Source organism: Trematomus bernacchii, unplaced genomic scaffold (assembly GCF_902827165.1).
Source record: "Trematomus bernacchii unplaced genomic scaffold, fTreBer1.1, whole genome shotgun sequence".
NCBI classification, from domain to species: domain Eukaryota; kingdom Metazoa; phylum Chordata; class Actinopteri; order Perciformes; family Nototheniidae; genus Trematomus; species Trematomus bernacchii.
In genome coordinates this window covers 26,671,434-26,690,758 of record NW_022987739.1, presented here as the reverse complement: position 1 = coordinate 26,690,758, position 19,325 = coordinate 26,671,434, and the positions used below count along the sequence as shown (strand labels likewise).

The 19,325-nt window shown below is 40.0% G+C and overlaps 1 protein-coding gene across 1 annotated transcript; it reads left to right on the top strand.

The window, feature by feature from the left end:
• The first annotated feature begins 59 nt into the window (after positions 1-59).
• On the top strand, positions 60-14,225 carry ttf2 (transcription termination factor, RNA polymerase II). Its single transcript, XM_034147590.1, has 23 exons — positions 60-151; positions 383-488; positions 1,159-1,245; positions 1,365-1,434; positions 1,625-2,467; positions 2,952-3,072; positions 3,219-3,401; positions 3,939-4,087; positions 4,319-4,400; positions 5,156-5,275; positions 5,457-5,607; positions 6,503-6,608; positions 7,710-7,894; positions 8,555-8,708; positions 8,891-8,982; positions 9,106-9,191; positions 9,575-9,717; positions 10,366-10,545; positions 10,947-11,005; positions 11,122-11,275; positions 11,952-12,034; positions 12,205-12,279; positions 12,978-14,225. Exons 1-23 carry the CDS (start codon positions 124-126, stop codon positions 13,120-13,122), a joined length of 3,402 nt encoding a protein of 1,133 aa, XP_034003481.1. The 5' UTR covers positions 60-123; the 3' UTR covers positions 13,123-14,225.
• Positions 14,226-19,325: the final 5,100 nt, after the last annotated feature.

Here is a 19,325-nt window from a genome sequence, read left to right as displayed (position 1 = left end):
TACGTCGACATTTATTCTGGTATGTATATACCGGATGTGTTTTCTGACTGATGCGATTGGTTCATACGAACATTTTCATTTTCATGTCCAAGCAACAGAAACTGAAGTGAATGTGCCAGTACAATGGAGAAGATTTTATGTAATGTCCACGGTAAGTCACAATTAGTTAAGTGTTTCTTATAAAAAATATAAAGCTACATATTGTGTTTAGTTTCCAAAAGTCATAGTTATGCTAGAAATGCGCATGACAAGGCATGTTCTGTTGAAGGTCTGAATTAACGAAACCAAATGTGTCCACGCATTTTCGTTTCTGTCTTGCGCTGTAAAGAAAGTTTAGCTAAATGATTAAGTCAACATCTCTTTCTCAACGTCCCCCATGCAGGCAGCATATGTATGCTAAAAACGGGCGTTAAAGATGGACCAAGTAAAGGCAAAAGCTACTTCGTCTGCGTTGACAAGCAAGGCTGTGATTTCTGTCATGTGGCCAGGTAATCTCACATGTCACATCACCTACATTACATTACATTTCATTTACCTGACACTTTTTATCCAAATCCACCTATAATACGTGGAATCAACCAGCATTATTCAAATACTGCAAATGCACTAGCTTTATAGCATTTAAAGTGCTACTACATGAGGTTAACCCTAACACAGTTTCTCACAACAATTACAACAGAGACACTTCTTAAAAGCAAATATACTGAATTCAGTATAATTCAGATCCATCTAAAAGTAAAACAAATGTCCTAACTGATCCCTGATACCAATTAAGAGAGGATATCGAAAGTGAAGGGTGGATCCAAGCAACTCCACATGCAGTGACATCAATTGAAATCCTTGTAATTGGGGGAAAAAGCTATATGTCCCTCAATAGTATGTCCTTACTTTCCTATATTGAAACCTCAATTATTCTCATAGGCACACACTGATATGGCTGTGCTATTCATATTGGTATCCAATTATATTCCACTCATATAAGCCATATACATTCTGGTTCTGAGTCATGTCATTGTCAAATATCACTGGCATAAAAGTAGAGTTGTTTGGCAAATTCTAGATTTTACTTCCTTAATGTTGTTGTTAGGAGAGATAAATAGGGGTATTTGTGCATAGATGTATGGCCCTGTTTTTAAACTGTATTATCATCTCCCTTAGCATCTCTCCATCCCACTGCCTCCAACATGAAGATTCAATGGTGGAGCTCCAGGCCCTCACCTACAGTCTTCAACAACAGAGCCACAGGTGGGTGCATTTTTTACTGGTCCAAAACAGGAAGCAACAAAACAAAATGAAAAGTAACACCAGTTGCAGTTTTACATTTACATTAGGCAGTTTGAACTAAGGGACTTCTTTTTTTCCAGGTTGTTCTACAGGTGCATTGATGGCAAAAAGGCAGGCCAGAAGTGGTGTGGAAATGTGCCTTGGACTGCTGTAAGATTACACCATACACACCATTGACACACTTATGTTCAAAATGTATGTTGTATTGATTTCCAAAGAGACCACATATGCTAGAGCAAGGAGATATAACTGGACATGGGGAAAATTAAATCACCGACTATACAATCATCTCATTCCCAATCTAAAAAAAATATATATATGTTGTCTTCCATCATTGCAGCCAGAGAAAGATAAGAGAAACCCTCTATCTTACACCCAGCTTCAGCCCTCTTGTCTGCCACCCGTCCTAAACCCCTTTAAAGCCGGTGGCAAGACGGACAAGGACTCTGAGTGGAGAAGGATGCATCAGGGGGGAGATGAAGAGAAAAGAAGAGAGGAGAAAGATGGTAAGCCAAGTCACAAGGCTGAGGGAAGAGAGAGCTTTCAGAAAGAAAATGTGGAGGTGGCTGGAGAAAAGGTGAATCAAGAGGATTCTTACCGAGGTAAACCACTGCCACCGGGGATGAAGGTAAAGAAGAGAGTTTCCGATGAGGAGAGAAACAGTTCGGAAGCAAACGGTGCGGAAAATAATACAGATAAGGTGCAAGACAAGACTAAAGAGCGCCACCCAAAGCAAGGAGAAACAGAAGAAACAGTTTCTACCTCCAATGTTAAGGGTGCTCACCCCCAGAAGGTACATACAACTTTACAAGATCCTCTTAAGGAGTCACCCCAGCATCCAAACAAGGGTAAAGCCTCTCTGGTGGAACAAACCAAGCCTACTGTAAAAGAGACCGTTTCTAAACCTATATCTAGTCAAATCACCCCGGTGTCCAGTGACTCTGATAACACCAGGAACCCCACATCTACCAAACCAACACAACCAGATGATGATGAAGATGATGATGATGATGATGATGATGTCGTGTTGGTGTCAGTGAAACCTGCGACTCAGAAATCTCCTGTTGCTGCAGTTCAAAAGACCCTGACCACCTTCGCTGGCTTCCAGCCTAAGGTCAAAGGTCAACAGGAAGTTCCTAAAGGGCTTCACAGCCTGCTCACTGCTCAACTCCAACAGAAAAAGGTAAGCCATACTAGATGCACCCTCCCTAGGAAAGACTTAGAGATGGTTTTAATTGAGGCTATTTTGTTTTGTATTCACATTTTACTGCTCGTAACATCCTTGGTTTTGTTTACCACTTGCAATTGGGTTACTATTTTTCTAAGTGCTGCATAAATAATGTTATATTTTGTTGGTATGATTGAAGGAACAGTATCTCTGACTCTCTAGACAGGGAAACATTCTTTTAATCACCTATAACCTAGACCAGCAAATACTGATTTATCGTTGAAATATTTAAGTGGGCACGGTCTTCAGTATTTAGTACTACAGATAACAACTGCAAAACCTTCAAAAATAGGGGACAAGAGTTGAATTTGTGAACTTGATTCTATGGCTTTCAAACAAATGAATCACAGTTTTTGTCCTAGGGTTGCATCTTTTATATGTATCACATTTTGTCCGTCTGTCCTCTGACCCATCATCTTCCTCCTATCTTCCTCCTAAGGCGACTCTGTCTGTGGTGAATCTGGCGGCTCTGCCTGATAAAGGGGAGAGGCTGAGGACTCAGGTGAAAGAGCTGGAGGACGCCCTGGAGTCCATGAGCCTCGCTGCTGCTTCTCAGCCTGGTAACTCACTCCCTGTACACTAGGAATAATATAAATATATATAATGTTTATAAAAATACCGCTTTTTTTACCAAACAATACGCTTTTTTTCTGATAAATATGGTTTTATAGTTTCTAACCCCTGGAACTGAAATGTATTTTTTCAGAGGCCGAGGCTGGACATAAAAGTGCGGATGCTTGTCCAATTAGCAGCCAGGTGAACCCATTCGCCCGGCAGGGGGGCACCATCCTGCTCCCCGCCCCCCCCGCCCCGGGCCTGTCCCAACACGGGGCCTCTGGCAGCTCCCTGGGGCTCCAGCTGAGCCAGGGTCACCCCCAGATGCATGGAGGTAGGTTGACTTTTTGTCCTGATCCATTTATATAAAGACCTGTCTGAAAATGAGCTGATCAGATTTTGGCCACTTTATGATGTCATAACGATGTTTTGGCTTGTGTAACCATTAGCCAATCACCAACCAAGGTAACCCCCCCCCCCTCCACCTTATCACCTGAATCTCCTCCTAGAGCACCATTGTGTTCTTTTTAACCAAATATCTCTCAGAGGGGCGTGGGGAGGGGCTCCTTATTTTCATCTAAAGTAACAGACAGAGAATCAGCACTTTTGAAACAGGGCTGAAACAGAGGGGATTATGGGACGCTGCAATGATCTGTTTGGTGTTTGGAGCCAATCACTTGGCATGTTTGTATCTGAGACCTATAATATATTGATGAAAAACAGTATAATAGGGGACCTTTTTAAAGCATTAACCTTGTGTATTCTGAAAATCTGGCTCCTTTTCTCTACATTTATTTCCTCCCACACAGTTTTTCTTGTATCTCTCATGCAAACACCTTGTTTCTGTCATCTTTGTCTTCATGGATGTCAGAGGTTCAGTCCTTTTATGGTGGCAGGATGACTAACAACCGTCTACTAGCGGTAAAAAATGCGACCTGCGAGGCCACCGACCATCTCCACAAATCCCTGGAGTCCTGCCCCGACCCTGAGGCCGAGGTCCCTGACCCCAAGGGCATCAAGGTGACACACTCTTTCAGTTTTACATCAGCCCTTCACTCAGAACATCTCATACCAACAATGAGACTTAGGGATTTATGTATTTATTATATCATTTGGACAGTTTTTTCAATATACAATGCTCTATAAAGTATGTGGACCCACACCCAGACAATGCACTTCTCAGCTTTTATAACAATAATTGGTCCATCATGTTACTCTTATGACATTGTTTTATTGTGATTGGTTATTCAGGTGACTCTCCTGGCCCATCAGAGGAGCGCTTTGGCCTGGCTGCTCTGGAGAGAAACCCAAAATCCCTGTGGAGGAATTCTGGGTACGTTTTTGTTTTTTTTACAGCATCTTTATTAAAAGTATACAATGAAGACTGATGCAAATGTTTTGATCAAGGATGTAAGATACAGCTGAAAGAATCATTTTCAAGAAGTGAAAGCAAGTCAGTGAGATGTTAACTTGTGAAATATCTGTGTAGCGGCGATCGCACATCAAAAAAGGCCACTCATGGAGGTTAGCAGTCAGAGTTCCCAACGCGTGTTGTGGTGAAGGATGAGGTCCACCATGACGTCATTTGTAATGCTTTTATTTCTTTCTCCAAGGTTAAAATGTTCTTTTACGACTCACGTAGGCCTATCTAAAATCTTGGTTGAAACATAACGATCACGGTCAACACGGTTGAAAAACGTGTGGCTTCCTCTCTAACCTCTCATCCCAGCTAATCACCCGTGCCCACATATATAGGTTAATTACCTCCCATGCTCCCAGGTGCGCAGATTGGATGATGACGCGTTCACACACACACATAGACAAACCCCGTGCACAACCCAAAGCAAATTGGCTCCAACAATCTGCAAATTGATACTATTTCTTCCCTCGAAAATGAAGTCAAGCTGTTTGGTTAGACAGGAGATTGAATGGAAATAATTTATTGAAGATATCTTTTTGATTTTCTTATGTATTGTAACAAGAATCTGACAAACCATTTACATCCAGTGAACAGAGAATGTTGTTTACGAGGCTTCAAATCCTAATTGTCTCCTTATTTTTTCCATCTCATGCTCTTTTTGGATTCAGCGGATGACATGGGTCTGGGGAAAACCCTCACAATTATTGCTCTCATACTGGCCAAGAAAAGCAAAGGGGAAGTTGAAAAGAAGGAAGAGAAGCAGGCCGAGGGCTGGATCTCCAAAACTGGTGATTAAAAATGTTCCCAGTCTTTGCATTGTAATGATAGAATAGAGCAATATAAGCAATACTGCTGATCATATTTAAATAAGTTAATACTTCTTTGTTTTGTGTGTATTCTGAAGGTAAAATGTGAGGCTAAGTATTCAGAGTTTGATAGTTCTGATCAGTTTGTTTGATGATCCTGTAGACTCCAGCCTGGTGGTGTCTCAAGGCACTCTGATCATCTGTCCCGCCTCCTTGGTCCACCACTGGAAGATGGAGATTGACAGACGTTTGAAGGCAGGCAAGCTGTCGGTGTGCCTGTACCATGGACCCAACCGCGAGAGAAGTGCCAAAGTGTGAGGGTTCACATTCACACTTGCACACAACCAGAGTTCCCGTTAGAATTTTTTTTGCAGGTCAAAATGTCCGTTAAAGTTTAAATCTTCCGGACAAAATGAGAAAAGTGCCGGTCAAAGGTCTTCTTTGTTATTTATTGAGCTTTAAAACACATTGATATGATTCGATATTAAACAAACTAATTATAGTAGATTAACTACATTATTCAAAAGTGTACAGTGACTTACAATAACACGGGAATAATAAACGGAGCGCTCTCTCTCTCCTGACAGCCCGCCAGTCTCATGCAGCTCGCGGATCCAGTAATGAGTGACCCGACAGTAAAACTAAACATATCTATAACTAGTTTAGGTAGTTTGAGAGGTAATTAAAATAGCTACGTGTGATATTCTAACCTGAAGTGTGTGTTTTGCTCCGTTCACCGCTGCAGGTGATCATGCAGAGCTGTGTGTCGACTCGGATCAACGCACAATCAACCCATACAGGACATCTCTTTCTCCACACTAAGTGTTAGACATTAGAATTGACTATTCTTGTCTGTCACATAAGTGGCGCAACTGATAAGGGGAAATTATTTTGACCGGAGAGATTTAGATTTGCCGTTCTTCAGCATATTTTACTGGTCATAGTCCGGTAATTACCGGCTAACGGGAACTCTGCACACAACACTGTTTTCTTTTTGCTCTCTCTACTACCCTATTTCTTCTTGAAAATTTGCTTTAAAATCACTCGTGTATATCAATTGCAGAATATTGTAGTGCACAATTCAGATTGATATATTAATTATTATATGTTAAAGGCTTCAACACTTAATCAGAAACGTTCATTCCAGTTTAAAAGAGTGTTGAAGCAGACCCAATTGAACTGAATGAAGTGTTCTCTGTCCTCCATCAGGCTGGCAGGTTATGATGTGGTGGTGACCACTTACAGTTTGGTCTCTAAGGAGGCCCCCGTCCAGAAGGAGGACGCTGAGAAACCCAGCAAAGATACTGATCATGTGGTAAGTCATTTATAGTGTTTATATGTATATGAAAGCAGCACTTCTGATTTCAGCTTTTTTTTTTTTTGTAATTCAAGTTTTTATTTATGAACATACATGGTACATAGCTCACATGGTACAGCATACAGAAAGAGGAAGGTCAGGCTACAAAACATGGTAGTTAAAGGTGGGGTAGGTAATTCACTTCAGAAACACTTGTTGTTATATTCCATGGAATGCTCTTAACATCCCGATAGCAATGAATATATTAAATGCTTTGACAAAAAATACATTAAAAAAAATCATCTGTGGAAGCCGTGGCGCTGTAAAAAGCACGACCAATCATCTGAGCCGGCCCGGCTAAAATAACTGGATGGCCTACCTGCCTGTCAGCCTTCCATCTGTGCACAAACTTATCTCGTGCCCTCATTGGTCATGTGCGCGTTCGTGTGTGTTGGAGGAGGGGCTCTGTAAGGAAGTCTGAAGGAAGGGGCAGATTTTTTTCGGCTGCGTACTTTCAAATTCTAGCGCACTCGAGCTGGTTTCTCCAAAATGACATACCACACCTTTAAGTGTTCCTGGTTAAAAGAAAACAGAAAAATACAAAGTTGTAAGATTACCAATCAGACACTACAGCGATCATAAAATAAACTACCTCATGGCGGCTTGTGCTCTGTCATAGACTGGTAACAACAATGCGCCCAAGCTGCTCCTCCTTAAGAGAGATAGCAGCAATACCCTAAGGCCGTAGAACTATGCCATGGGAAAAGAGACGGTAAAGAGAGAACACGATGAACTGGGTCGAAGGTTGAATACCTAAGCAAATGATTCCCTAACACTTTCCAGTGTCTCAATATAATTCTGGCAGCTGAGGTTATGCCAACCATTAAAACTGAATGAGCACTTTTTGTCAGTTTTGGAATGTCTGTTTTATCGCCCAATAGGCATAAATGTGGGGACAAGGATATTCCTACCCATGCCTCTAAGAAATCCATCCAACACTCTAAGCATTGATCAGCTTTAAAGCTTCAGATTCAGCCTGTCAGGTGTGAATAAGACATAGTTACAGTACACTAAACTTAGACACCGGCAGATGCTTCATCCCTTTGTGGTTTTCCTCAGCCGTCAAACTCCGGTCCTCTCCTGCGAGTGACCTGGGCCCGGGTGGTCCTGGACGAAGGCCACAACATCAAAAACCCAAAGGTGCAGACCTCCATGGCCGTGTGTCAGCTGAGAGCCCGTGCACGCTGGGCCGTCACCGGGACCCCCATCCAGAACAACCTGCTGGACATGTACTCGCTGCTCAAGTGAGAAAACAATTAATACGTTTGAAATCTAACCTGGCAGAAATGCTGGTAGGCACTATTACCAGTAAGTTAAGTGTGTTTAGCATTGTGTTAAGCAACTCACGAGTGTTATTAAGCTTTTGAAAGTATGTGAAGAAGGCTTGAACAAATTCATAAAGGTTGGGATTTTTGTTTATTAAATAGCAGATATTGTTCAGGTAAAGTGCTCTGTACATTCAAGTAAATTGGAACACGTTAAACCTAGAATACAAGTGAATAAAAACAGCTATCCAAGGAGATTAAACCTATTAAAATTAAGGAACTACTAAAGTCTTAAACTGATTAATTGATTTTCTGAAACTGCAGTATTAATGTCCACGAGGTGGCGCTATAGATTCAACTTTACAGGTTGAAATCTATGAAATACTATTTGAGATACTATCTGAAATATTAGACAAACATACCTTCATTGGAAATCATCGCCTCGACCGTGTTAACAAAATGATCAGATGGAGAAAGAGGGACTCAACCTTAAAAATGTGTATTTATTAACCAGCCCGGAAAACGGCCTTCTTCAACATTTTCTCTGTAAAATCATGCTTTTCTTCAGAAATGATTTAGACCCGATAAGTTTGTTGATTGTAATGAGGTTATTGTTATTCACTTTCTGTCTCTCTTCAGGTTTCTGCGCTGTTCTCCGTTTGATGAGTTCAAACTGTGGAAAGCTCAGGTAGATAACGGCTCTAACCGAGGCAGAGAGAGACTCAACATCCTGACCAGGACTCTGCTGCTGCGACGGACCAAAACCCAGCTGGACTCGTCCGGAAAACCTCTGGTAGGACGGACAAACCTTCCACTTTGACTTGTCTTTAAATGAATGCAGAGAATCTGGTCAATCCTAACTCTAGGTTTGTTCAGAGTAACAGATCTGACTCCCTGCAGGCTGCAGCTTAGGTGTCAATTGGTTCATGTAAACACACTCACTCTTGGTTCTGGCTGAACTGTTGAATGTTTCAGGTGTCTCTTCCTGATCGTACCTGCGAGGTGCACCAACTCAAACTGTCAAAGGACGAACAGGCTGTGTATGATGTCGTCTTTGCCCAATCCAAGTAAAACAACTTAACTTTTATTTATCAAAAGATTTATGAAAAAACAGATCCCATCGTCGGTTAGATGGATGAATGAAAAAGCTTGAATTTAAACTAGAATGGTGATTTGCTCTTTCCCTCCAGATCGACTCTGCAGAACTACCTGAAGAGACATGAAGGGACTGATGCGACAAAAGGAAAGGCTTCCAGTTCCAATCCCTTTGACAAAGGTGAGATAATTGGTGTATATAGATAGCTCTTAAATAAAGCTTTTACAGATTCTACTTTCAACCTCCCTTACTCAGCTGTCTGTAAACAGCTTGTAGTTCAGTGGAGACAGGTTTCACAGACGAGTCATAAATGGTTTCACAGTTTTGCTGAAAAGTGCAGGATTTAATTATATTGTATAAGGATCTGGTTTGTGGAAACATTTGAAATGAGACTTATGACTATATAACTATTTTAAGCTTAGTTTAAGTTATTTTTACTGACTGAAGCATTTGTCACACATAATTTGTTCAAAGATCTTTGTTGGTAAGTCTCACAGTGTCACCTTTACTAACTGTGGTGTGTCTGTGGTGTGTGTGTGTGTGTGTCTGTCTTTCCTCCCCAGTGGCCCAGGAGTTCGGTATGTCCCAGTCTGACCCGGCTGCCTCCAGTTCCCAGCAGCCTCAGCAGGCGTCCAGCACCGTGCACATCCTGTCCCTGCTGCTGCGCCTCCGCCAGTGCTGCTGTCACCTGTCACTACTGAAGAAGGTACACACACACACACATACATGCGTTAACACAGTTGAACTATTTTCTCTTCAATCAAAAAGATTCGTTTTACAAGTAATACAATGCTGTGACCAATTTTCCAGTTCTTGTGAGGTTGGGGGGATTCTGTTTGTTTTCTTATATGTAACATAAAAGGTGGAATGAGCTCCCCATTGACATCAGGACAGCAGAAAGCCGACCCACCTTTTCCGGCGCAGACTGAAAACTCATCTCTTTCGACTCCACTTCGAGCAATAAAATTACTGTCAAAGCACTTATGTACTAACAAAGGACTGGCTTATCTAAAGCCAGTTGAGTAGCACTTGAAATGTTTTGGCTCTATGAAACCTGATGTACTTATATGATTCTGTTTTCTTCAAGTATTTATCTTCTTGATCGAATGCACTTATTGTAAGTCGCTTTGGATAAAAGCATCAGCTAAATGCAATGTAATGTAATGTAATGTAATGTAACAAAAGAGGGGTAGTTTCCTGTAATAAGAAACCAGGAACCAGGAAATGTTAAAAAAAAAAATAGTTGTATTGTCTGTTAAATCTGCACTCCTTAATAAAGAAAAAAAAAAAGGCCAACACACAAACAGCTGCTTACTACACACAGTCCCTGATGTCCTGGTCTCTCTCTGCTCAGACTCTGGACACGTCGGAGCTGCAGGGTGACGGGATCGTCCTGTCTCTGGAGGAGCAGCTGAACGCTCTGTGCCTCTCCTCCAGCCCCTCCCCATCAGACCCTCAACACACTGACACTGTGGCCCTGAACGGCACTCGCTTCCCCTCAAAGCTGTTTGAAGACACCAGTGAGAGCACCAAGGTGGGCGTCCTTTGTGCAAAGCAGCCTAACTCTGCAATTAACCCACCGAAGAATGTGTGTCTGATATCTGCTGGATGGGTATTGTTTTACTCGCAGAAGGCCACCATGGTTGAGGAGTTTTGATGTGCTCTCTGTTTAGTAAAGGTCACACGTTATTTATTTTTATTTCAGCCCTTCTGTAGCTACTACATCATTTTCAAAAGTCTATATAAATTATCAGAAGAAGCTATTGCTTGACAGTGGATGAAGACATTTTTTATGAAGATCTGACTGACTTATCATAACTTAAAGGCTACATGTACAAAGTGAGTGCATATTGGTACAGAATATCACACATCTTCCTGTGTCAGTGGTGTTGTTTCGTTAAGATTTATCAACAAATGAACTAACTATTCTTTCAGATTGCTGCTATTGTCTCGGAACTGCATGCAATCAGAGAGAAGGGTGATAATCAGAAAAGGTAAAAAACACATTTTATTTTATTGCCACTACCATATGAACAACTCTAAGACACCAATACATGTTACCGTCATGTGTGTAATCTACTTGTTGTTTCTGTCCTCTGGTCATGTGTAGCGTCATCGTGTCCCAGTGGACCAGCATGCTGAAAATTGTAGCCGTTCACCTGCGTCAGATGGGCCTGAGGTACGCTGTCATCGACGGGACGGTCAACCCCAAACGCCGCATGGACCTGGTGGAAGAATTCAACACGAACCCAGACGGACCACAGGTACAGCTCGACCAAAACTCTCTACACTCGCATGTATATGCTGTCACACAAATGTAAAAACCTAGTGGACGAAAGTTTCTAAAGTTTTGCTTAGAATCAGTTTTCCTAACTGGATTTCGACCAGTATAATAATTAACATATTGAGATTTTCTATAACATTATGTCCCTAATTTCAGAGCTGCTATCATACTCAATGCACTCAAATACATGCTGCTTTAACTGAGTTTTTTAAAGTATATCAGGTTATATTAATGTTTTTTTACACAGAATAATCAGTTTTTTTTGGGAAACTCGGATACAAAACTGGTTACTTGAATAATCCTTGGTGTTTTTTTTTATTTTATACATTTTCATCATAGAAAAAGAAATTGTGAATACCTTAATTGATTAATTTCAGCATGTTTTAGAATATTTGTAGGTAAATCAATAAAGTAAAGTTTAATAAGACAACGGGTATGAACGCAGAATACAACACTAAACCAGAAAGACCACAGGTACAGCTCGACCAAAACTCTCTACTACACTCACATTCATGTTGTCTCACATGTAAATACATAGTTTCTAAAGTTTAGCTTAGAATCAGTTTTCCTAACTGGACTTCGACCAGTGTAAGAATTAACATATTGAGATTAAATGCAAAAAAAACTGATTTAATATTTCTGTTTTTGTCCAAAAGGTGATGCTGGTGTCTCTTTGTGCTGGAGGGGTCGGACTTAATCTTATTGGTGGAAATCACCTCTTCCTCATTGACATGCACTGGTGAGACGCACACAAACCCAAAAGAGTCGATTAAAAACCGTCCCTTCTGTAGTGAATTTGTCACAAACGGATGAATGTGTAATGCTACTAATGAAGTGAGCTTTTTTTGGACATGTTCAGGTTGAGAAAGGTTGATGTTTTAACCTCTGAATACTTTTGAACTTTGACAGGAACCCAGCCTTGGAGGATCAGGCCTGTGACCGGATCTACAGAGTTGGACAAGTTAAAGATGTCACAATCCACAGGTAACAATAATCAGAATTACTATTGCATCATGTTGCATAATGCAAAGAGGGCAGTATCTATATTGACAGAACACCAATGCAGTTGAATGGCCTAAAGCAGATTAGTACTATAAAAGTACCTTATTAAATGAATGCATCGAAATGTTTAATATGTAATAGTATATTTAACATTGCAAGTAAGTACAAAATAAAAACATACCAGATTTGCAAAATGCATGGAAACTACAGGAACATTGCTTTATGGTGTTTGGCAAGTGTTTTGTAAATACAGAAGCTTATAATCGATATTTCAGCACAAATCTAACTGGACTTTAAGCTTTATCTGTCTGGCTTGTTTCATCATTAATGTAAAAAAGATCAAGCATTTATAGACCTTATTGGCTAAAAAGTTGTTTGTGTAAATGCAGCATTCATATGTTGTGTTTTAATCTTATACAGTATGAATGTAAAAGGTTGTATTTCATGGTATTAAATCGAAAATAATAATATTGTGGAAGGAAGTTTCCAAAAGCAGAGATCAAATGAAGTTGTTTTGTCATGTAGGAAGCAACCCACAGATTCATGGGAAATTAGTATCCTAACATTATTTCTAAATTGGACCCTAATTGAATGTTCCTCATTGTTGGTGGTCTGTTTGTCATAAGTATGTAATAGTTTGGTATATTTGTGTGTAATCAAATCGTTTTTTGTGTCTCCAGGTTTGTGTGTGACGGCACGGTGGAGGATAAGATCTCCGTACTGCAGGGGAAGAAGAAGGAGCTGGCCCAGAACGTGCTCTCCGGGAAGGGAAGCACCACCACCAAACTCTCCCTGGCCGACATCAGGATCATCTTTGGTGTCTGAGAGAGGGAGAGGTCCGACCCACCGCTACAACACCAAACAGCTGTTCAAACATGTCATAGAAATTCAGGGTATGAGTCTGAAAAATCTTGAAATCCCATATTTAGACTGAAAAAGTATGTATATCTAAAATTCTACTACTTGAAATGGGTTTTATCTGCATCTTAGCTGCTTCACAAAATGTTATTAGACTCAATGTGCCTTTACATTTTTTAGCTTTCCTTTTCAATAACATTGAACATTGACTGCTATTATAATCAATGCACTTAAATACATGCCGAGTGAGTTATTTTAAAGTATATCCGTTTATATTATAGTTTTTTTACACATAATAATCTGTTTTTTTGGGGGGGGAAACTCGGATGCAAAACTGGTTACTTGAATAATCCTCGGTGTTTTTTTTATTTTAGACATTTTCATCATAGATAAGGAAATTGTGAATACCTTAATTGATTAATTTCAGCACGTTTTAGAATATTTTAAGCTGAAAGCAGATACTGTTACATTTGGATAGAAAACAATTTCCTCAGCTTCACTTATTACTTTATATTCGCTAATATGTATTATGCTGCTGCTGCATTCACTACTACACATTTAAATGGCAGCAGAGTACAAAATCTATAGCTGACACACAGATGAGAAAATCTTTGGTCCAGTATGATGCTTCAAATCACCTTTTTCTTATTTCTGGCATATGTTATAGTAAGTGTGGCAAATAATTTGTTTATATTTAAATGTTGTGTGGTTATGTCTTCCTAGCTCTTATATTTTTATTATTTTAAACCACAGGCTGACTCATTATTGGAGTGAAGCAAATATTAACTATTTGTGGCTTTTCACGTTTATTTCCTTTTTAAACCTGTTTTCAAATGTAATTATTTCCAATTATTTTGCATTTTTGTTGTTTGTGTTTTTATGATTATTTTCAAATAAATCCGGTGATAAGAATTGTGGAAGTTAATGTGACTGCTTATTGTCATTGTAATAGTTACCTCATTGGGATTAATCATTAAAAATGTTTATAAATTAGGTCAGGATGTACTGTAAGTGGTTCAGGCTTCTAAAACAATAAACTTGAATTGGCACGAAACATTGCTGCAAAAATAGATGTTGCTTGTTCTGCACTTTTTAACTAACGGTATATAATATATGTTTTTTTTAATGTGCAATTCCTGATATGTAAATATGAAGTTGTTTTTTGGTATAATTGATTTTGGAGCCTAGAAATATACTGTGCTGTGTGGATATAATCACTTTGTTAGAAAAAGTGGTGGGGACAATTTCTCCATTATTTCTCCATCAACAGCAGAAGACAAAAGATGTCCCTCCCCTGGGTGTTGAACCTTGAGCACCTGCATGAAGAACCAAGGCATACTGTAGACCTCTGGACCAAAGCCAATGTGTTTTTAAAATCATGAACGTCCAACTAGAGGTCTTGATGTGATTTTGAGTGAATTTGAACCTTTATGCACACAATGAGCAGCCGGGTGGAGGACAGTATGACATAAGTAACACATAAATAAATGCAGGAATAAAATAATAATCAAATAAAATCACAATTAGAAAATAAAAACATAATTAAATAATTAAAACATTTAATAAAATAAAATGATATTTGAAACAGTACACTCGTAAAAACTAACTTGGAATAAAATATGTAAAGTATATGAAATGTTTTACTAAAACTAAAAAATAAGGCGAAAAATAAGACTTCAATATATAACTTTTTTAAACATTGAGGTAAAATAACAATTTCAATTTTGTTTTGCAAATGGGGACAAAGATTTGTGTTTGCGGCTTTAAGAAAGAAACATACACAAAGGTGCAGGACTTTATGTTTTATGTTTGATAATTCAAAAGGTATAATGAAATATGGCCCACAAATGAAACTTGTGCTTTTCTTATATTGTACTTCTTGAATATATATGTACAAATATCTTACACAGTAGTATGCAGGTGTTAATAAGCCCACTTTTAAAATAAATTCAGTCAATTCATGTTGAAAACATTTTCTAACAAATCTTATAACTTAAAGGTGGGGTAGGTAATTTTGGAGAAACCGGCTCGAGATCGCTAGAATTTGAAAATACACAGCCGGAAAAAATCTGCCACTTCCTTACAGAGCCCCTCCTCCAACACACACGAACGCGCACATGACCAATGAGGGCACGAGATAAGTTTGTGCACAGATGGAAGGCTGACAGGCAGGTAGGCCATCCAGTTATTTTAGCCGGGCCGGCTAAAATGATTGGTCGTGCTTTTTACAGTACTACGGCTTCCACAGATGACATTTTTTTATGGATTTTTTGTCAAAGCACTTAAGATATTCATTGCTATCGGGATGTTAAGAGCATTCCATGGAATATAACAAAAAGTGTATCTCGAGCCGGTTTCTCAAACTTACCTACCCCACCTTTAACTTACAGGGCAATATAACTCGACTCTATAATGGCGCATTTCCACTACAGCGCGGTTTAAGCGTACCATTTTTGGTTGCGTTTCCACTAGGCGTAGTTCCGGCTAGCTGGTACTTTTTCACAGTTTTTCTGGCCCTCCAAAATCGAGGTTCTTTCCGGGCCAACAACCGGGCTGAGTATGATAAATTAGTGAGAGAATCGCTGGCAACTACAACAAAATGAACATATTTGACCGTGATTTAATTGTAATACACATTTCAAAATGATGCCGAAGTAACAACATACTGATACCGGTTAGTAAAAACCATGAATTAATGCTTTGACAAGTCTGCAGACAGACGGCAGGTCGAAAAACGTTTTAAAATGCGTGTTTTCTGAATGGAGATTGGCTAAGCTAACGCAGTATATATGCTCCGACCGTCCACACTCACAACAACGGCCTATACAGACATAAATAAACCAGCGACTGTATTCGCCATGACACAGACAGTCTGTGGTTTGTACTTGTTTAACTTTTGTCTAGTTTCTGAACAGATATGAGGAGCTGTGAGCTCTGAGTGCTAACAGCTAACGGCTGATGTTGGTTTTGTGGTTCGCATTGAAGATGACGTCACGGCTCCGCCTACACTGCGTTACTATAGTTACTGCCCCAGCTACTAAACTGTAATGGAAACGCAGCATAAAGTGAGCCTGGCCTAACAAGGCCTAACTATACCGTACTAAGCCGAGCGAGGCCCTGCAGTGGAAAAGCGCCATAAGTGGCCCAGCCTTCATATGTTTTTCTGTATGTGGCCCTCGGAGAAAAAAGATTGGACACCTGTGGAGTCTATTTTTATATAACATTAGAAAGACTGATTCTTATTATTACATTATAAGCTTATTGTGCTCATTTTATGTGGCTGTGACTTTGGAATAAATAGACAAAATCACCAATCCCAAGGTTTGATGGATTGGAAAGGAAACGAAGGGAAAAGTCACAGCAAGAACGTTTTTAGCCTGCATTATAAATGTTGCAAAAGCCAGGTGCACACTGCAGAGACAATTAGTTATTGAGGCTCTGGCCTTGGCCGTGTGTGTGTGCTCAACGCCCCCGCATAACTGGGAATCAGTGTAAATGGAGGATTCCACTATCTGTCTGCAAAGCAGCTTTAGCGAAAACAAATTACTAGGATAGCGGATAGAGGGAGGGACTTCGCCGGCCGGCCGAATGCTGATTGGAAGGTCGTGTTGCCAAGAGACTGGGTGTTTCTCAATCTCGAGTAAAGCTGCTCCAGAGCCACTATTTCAAGCATGCTACGTCATCGAGTGCCGCCGAAGGACTGTTCCAATATCCCAACACAGTCTCACGGCATTTCGTGTTATAGTCACGAAATTAATCTATTGATTCGTGTTCACCAACACGATTTCGCCATTTTTTTTCGTGTCACACAGAACGATTTTAAAAGCAATGTAAATAATAACAAATTAGAAGGAAAAAGACATTTAAAAAAATACAGATTTAAGTATTCTGACACAGAACGATTTTAGAAGCAATGTATTTATATTGGTAGTATGTTTCGTGCCTGCACCAAATAATAACAAATTAGAAGGAAAAAAAGATTACATAAAATACAGATTTCAGTATTCTGAGGCTCTGAGCCCCATTTCTTTTCCTCACTGACGGCAAAAAAACTCAGACATTATACAATTTAAAATAAAAGGGATAGAGTTAGGCTTAGGGTAAGATATTGAGTAAGAACATGTTTTTATGAACCACACAGCTTCTGGTCTTCCAAGACCCGACCGGACAAAAAGACGTGTTGCAGGCACGAAACATACTACCAATAGAAATACATTGCATTTAAAATCGTTCTGTGTGACACGAAAAAAATGTGAAAATCGTGTTGGTGAACACGAATCAATAGATTAAATTAATTTCGTGACTAATAACACGAAATGCCGTGAGACTGGGTTGAATATCCAGCATACTTGGAATTCTACCAAGCCCGGCGTACTTCGTAGCGAGAAATTTCGAGGCTGCACATGTGTAGACTCCGCGGTCTTAAAATCCCCACAATGCTTTGCGCACGGACCAATTTCCCCAAATCTGTGGTGGAAAATGTAAGACGGGGCCTCTCATATGACGCACACCTGCACACTTGCTAGCCTGTTCCACTCTTTGTTTTCCGAATGCCAGGAAGTATTCTTGCCTCGCTTCTGAAGCAAGTGACTCGGAAGACATGTGCTACCAAGCAAGCCTACTCGAGATTGAGAAACACCCCCTGTGTAATAAAATGTATTGTCGCACGAGGTTCGCGGCTCTTTCCGGAAATAGACTGACAGATTACAGCTCTGCTGCCTGTGATTTCTGTGACCGGACGGAGTCCTTGGCCAAGTGAATATATCTTTTGCTCTCTTATAATAAATAGTTAAACTTAGAAGTTGTCTGTCTTTTCTGGAATTTTGAACACAACACACCCCTGCCTTAAAAATATGTTATCAATGCAGGAAACCACCAGGGGAAGTGTTAGAAGATGTGTGAAGTGATATTGGTATTATCTCACTTTATGACAGGGACGTTACTTAATATTGCATTGCAGTCTGCTTACTAGTAAAAGAAAGACAACAATTTAAACAGAGCAACACGGACTTGAGGACGAAGAGGATTCGTGTTGGTGGATGTATTTATAAAAATAAAAATGACAAAACGACAACCTTTCTAACATCTTCATATCATCTCTCGATTTAATAGACTTTTTGTTTTGTTTTAACCTGGATTGGTTGGATCCAGTCAGCAAACATTACATTACATGTTACTTGTTAGACGCTTTTATCCACAGCGACTTACATATTCAATACTGTGGTCAATACCCACAGGAGCCATTTGGGGTGAAGTGTCTTGCCCAGGGAGTATGGGGGACTGCGTCGGGTCGATGATCGTGTTACTTTTAATCATACGAAGCCAGATTAAATTAAATAACTACTTCTCCAACCTTGTACTTTTCTCCAGAGTGCCGTGGTTTATTGTTTATTAATGTGTTACAGCGGCATTTACCGACCGCTGCAGTGCTGCTCGTCCACTGGAGTTTATTTTCCCGTTAACTCACAGCAGCGGCCGCTGTAAAGTAGGCATATTCACTGTGACTGTCACACAAGCAGCTGATAAATATCCCCAATTCCCCATAAGTGAATGTGTGTCAGTCTGAATTGACGTTGTTTGGCATCACAACGCTGTTACGAAAGTTTCTCTGGTATAAAATGGGTGATGTTAGCATAGCAACCGAAGCTAAACTGACTATATTGACTAGGCTACTTGTAGCTTGTTGCTATAACTTGTGGCATAGGCCTAAGCCGTTTTCTACAGGCACATTTTATCGGCGTATTTTTCATTATGATTTTACTTGTGATAGTCGGACATGACAACCTGTGCTAGCAGCCCATGTATTGATTCCATCTGATAGCTGCTATAATACAAAACAAAACATCTGCCCCCTCCACAATGATCAATAACAGCGAACGGATGGTCAAATAAACAGAATCACACGAAGCCTGGTTACTGGTTAGTGTTGCCTGACTTTATAAAGTGTGTTTATTTTACAAATGCGTTCTAGTCACTTTGTTCAGCGCTACTGCTTGTTTCAACTTTTATTTGCCGTAGGCTACTCTCCATAAACTGTTAGTTCAGGTTAATCTCGCAGTCGCACCCCTCCGATGTAAGCGTGACGTATGCGGTTCTTTCCTAGACCGACACTTTTTTTTCGAGCTTGGTAAGAACCAGTTTTCGGGGAAAAGAGCCGTCTCCGCTGCGGC

Bases quoted from the DNA above. Each gene is read 5' to 3' on its own strand.
- ttf2 (XM_034147590.1), top strand. From the start codon at position 124: ATGGAGAAGATTTTATGTAATGTCCACG. The intron at 7,895-8,554 runs GTGAGAAAACAA...GTCTCTCTTCAG, and splicing joins GACATGTACTCGCTGCTCAA to GTTTCTGCGCTGTTCTCCGT. The intron at 11,276-11,951 runs GTACAGCTCGAC...TTTGTCCAAAAG, and splicing joins CGAACCCAGACGGACCACAG to GTGATGCTGGTGTCTCTTTG.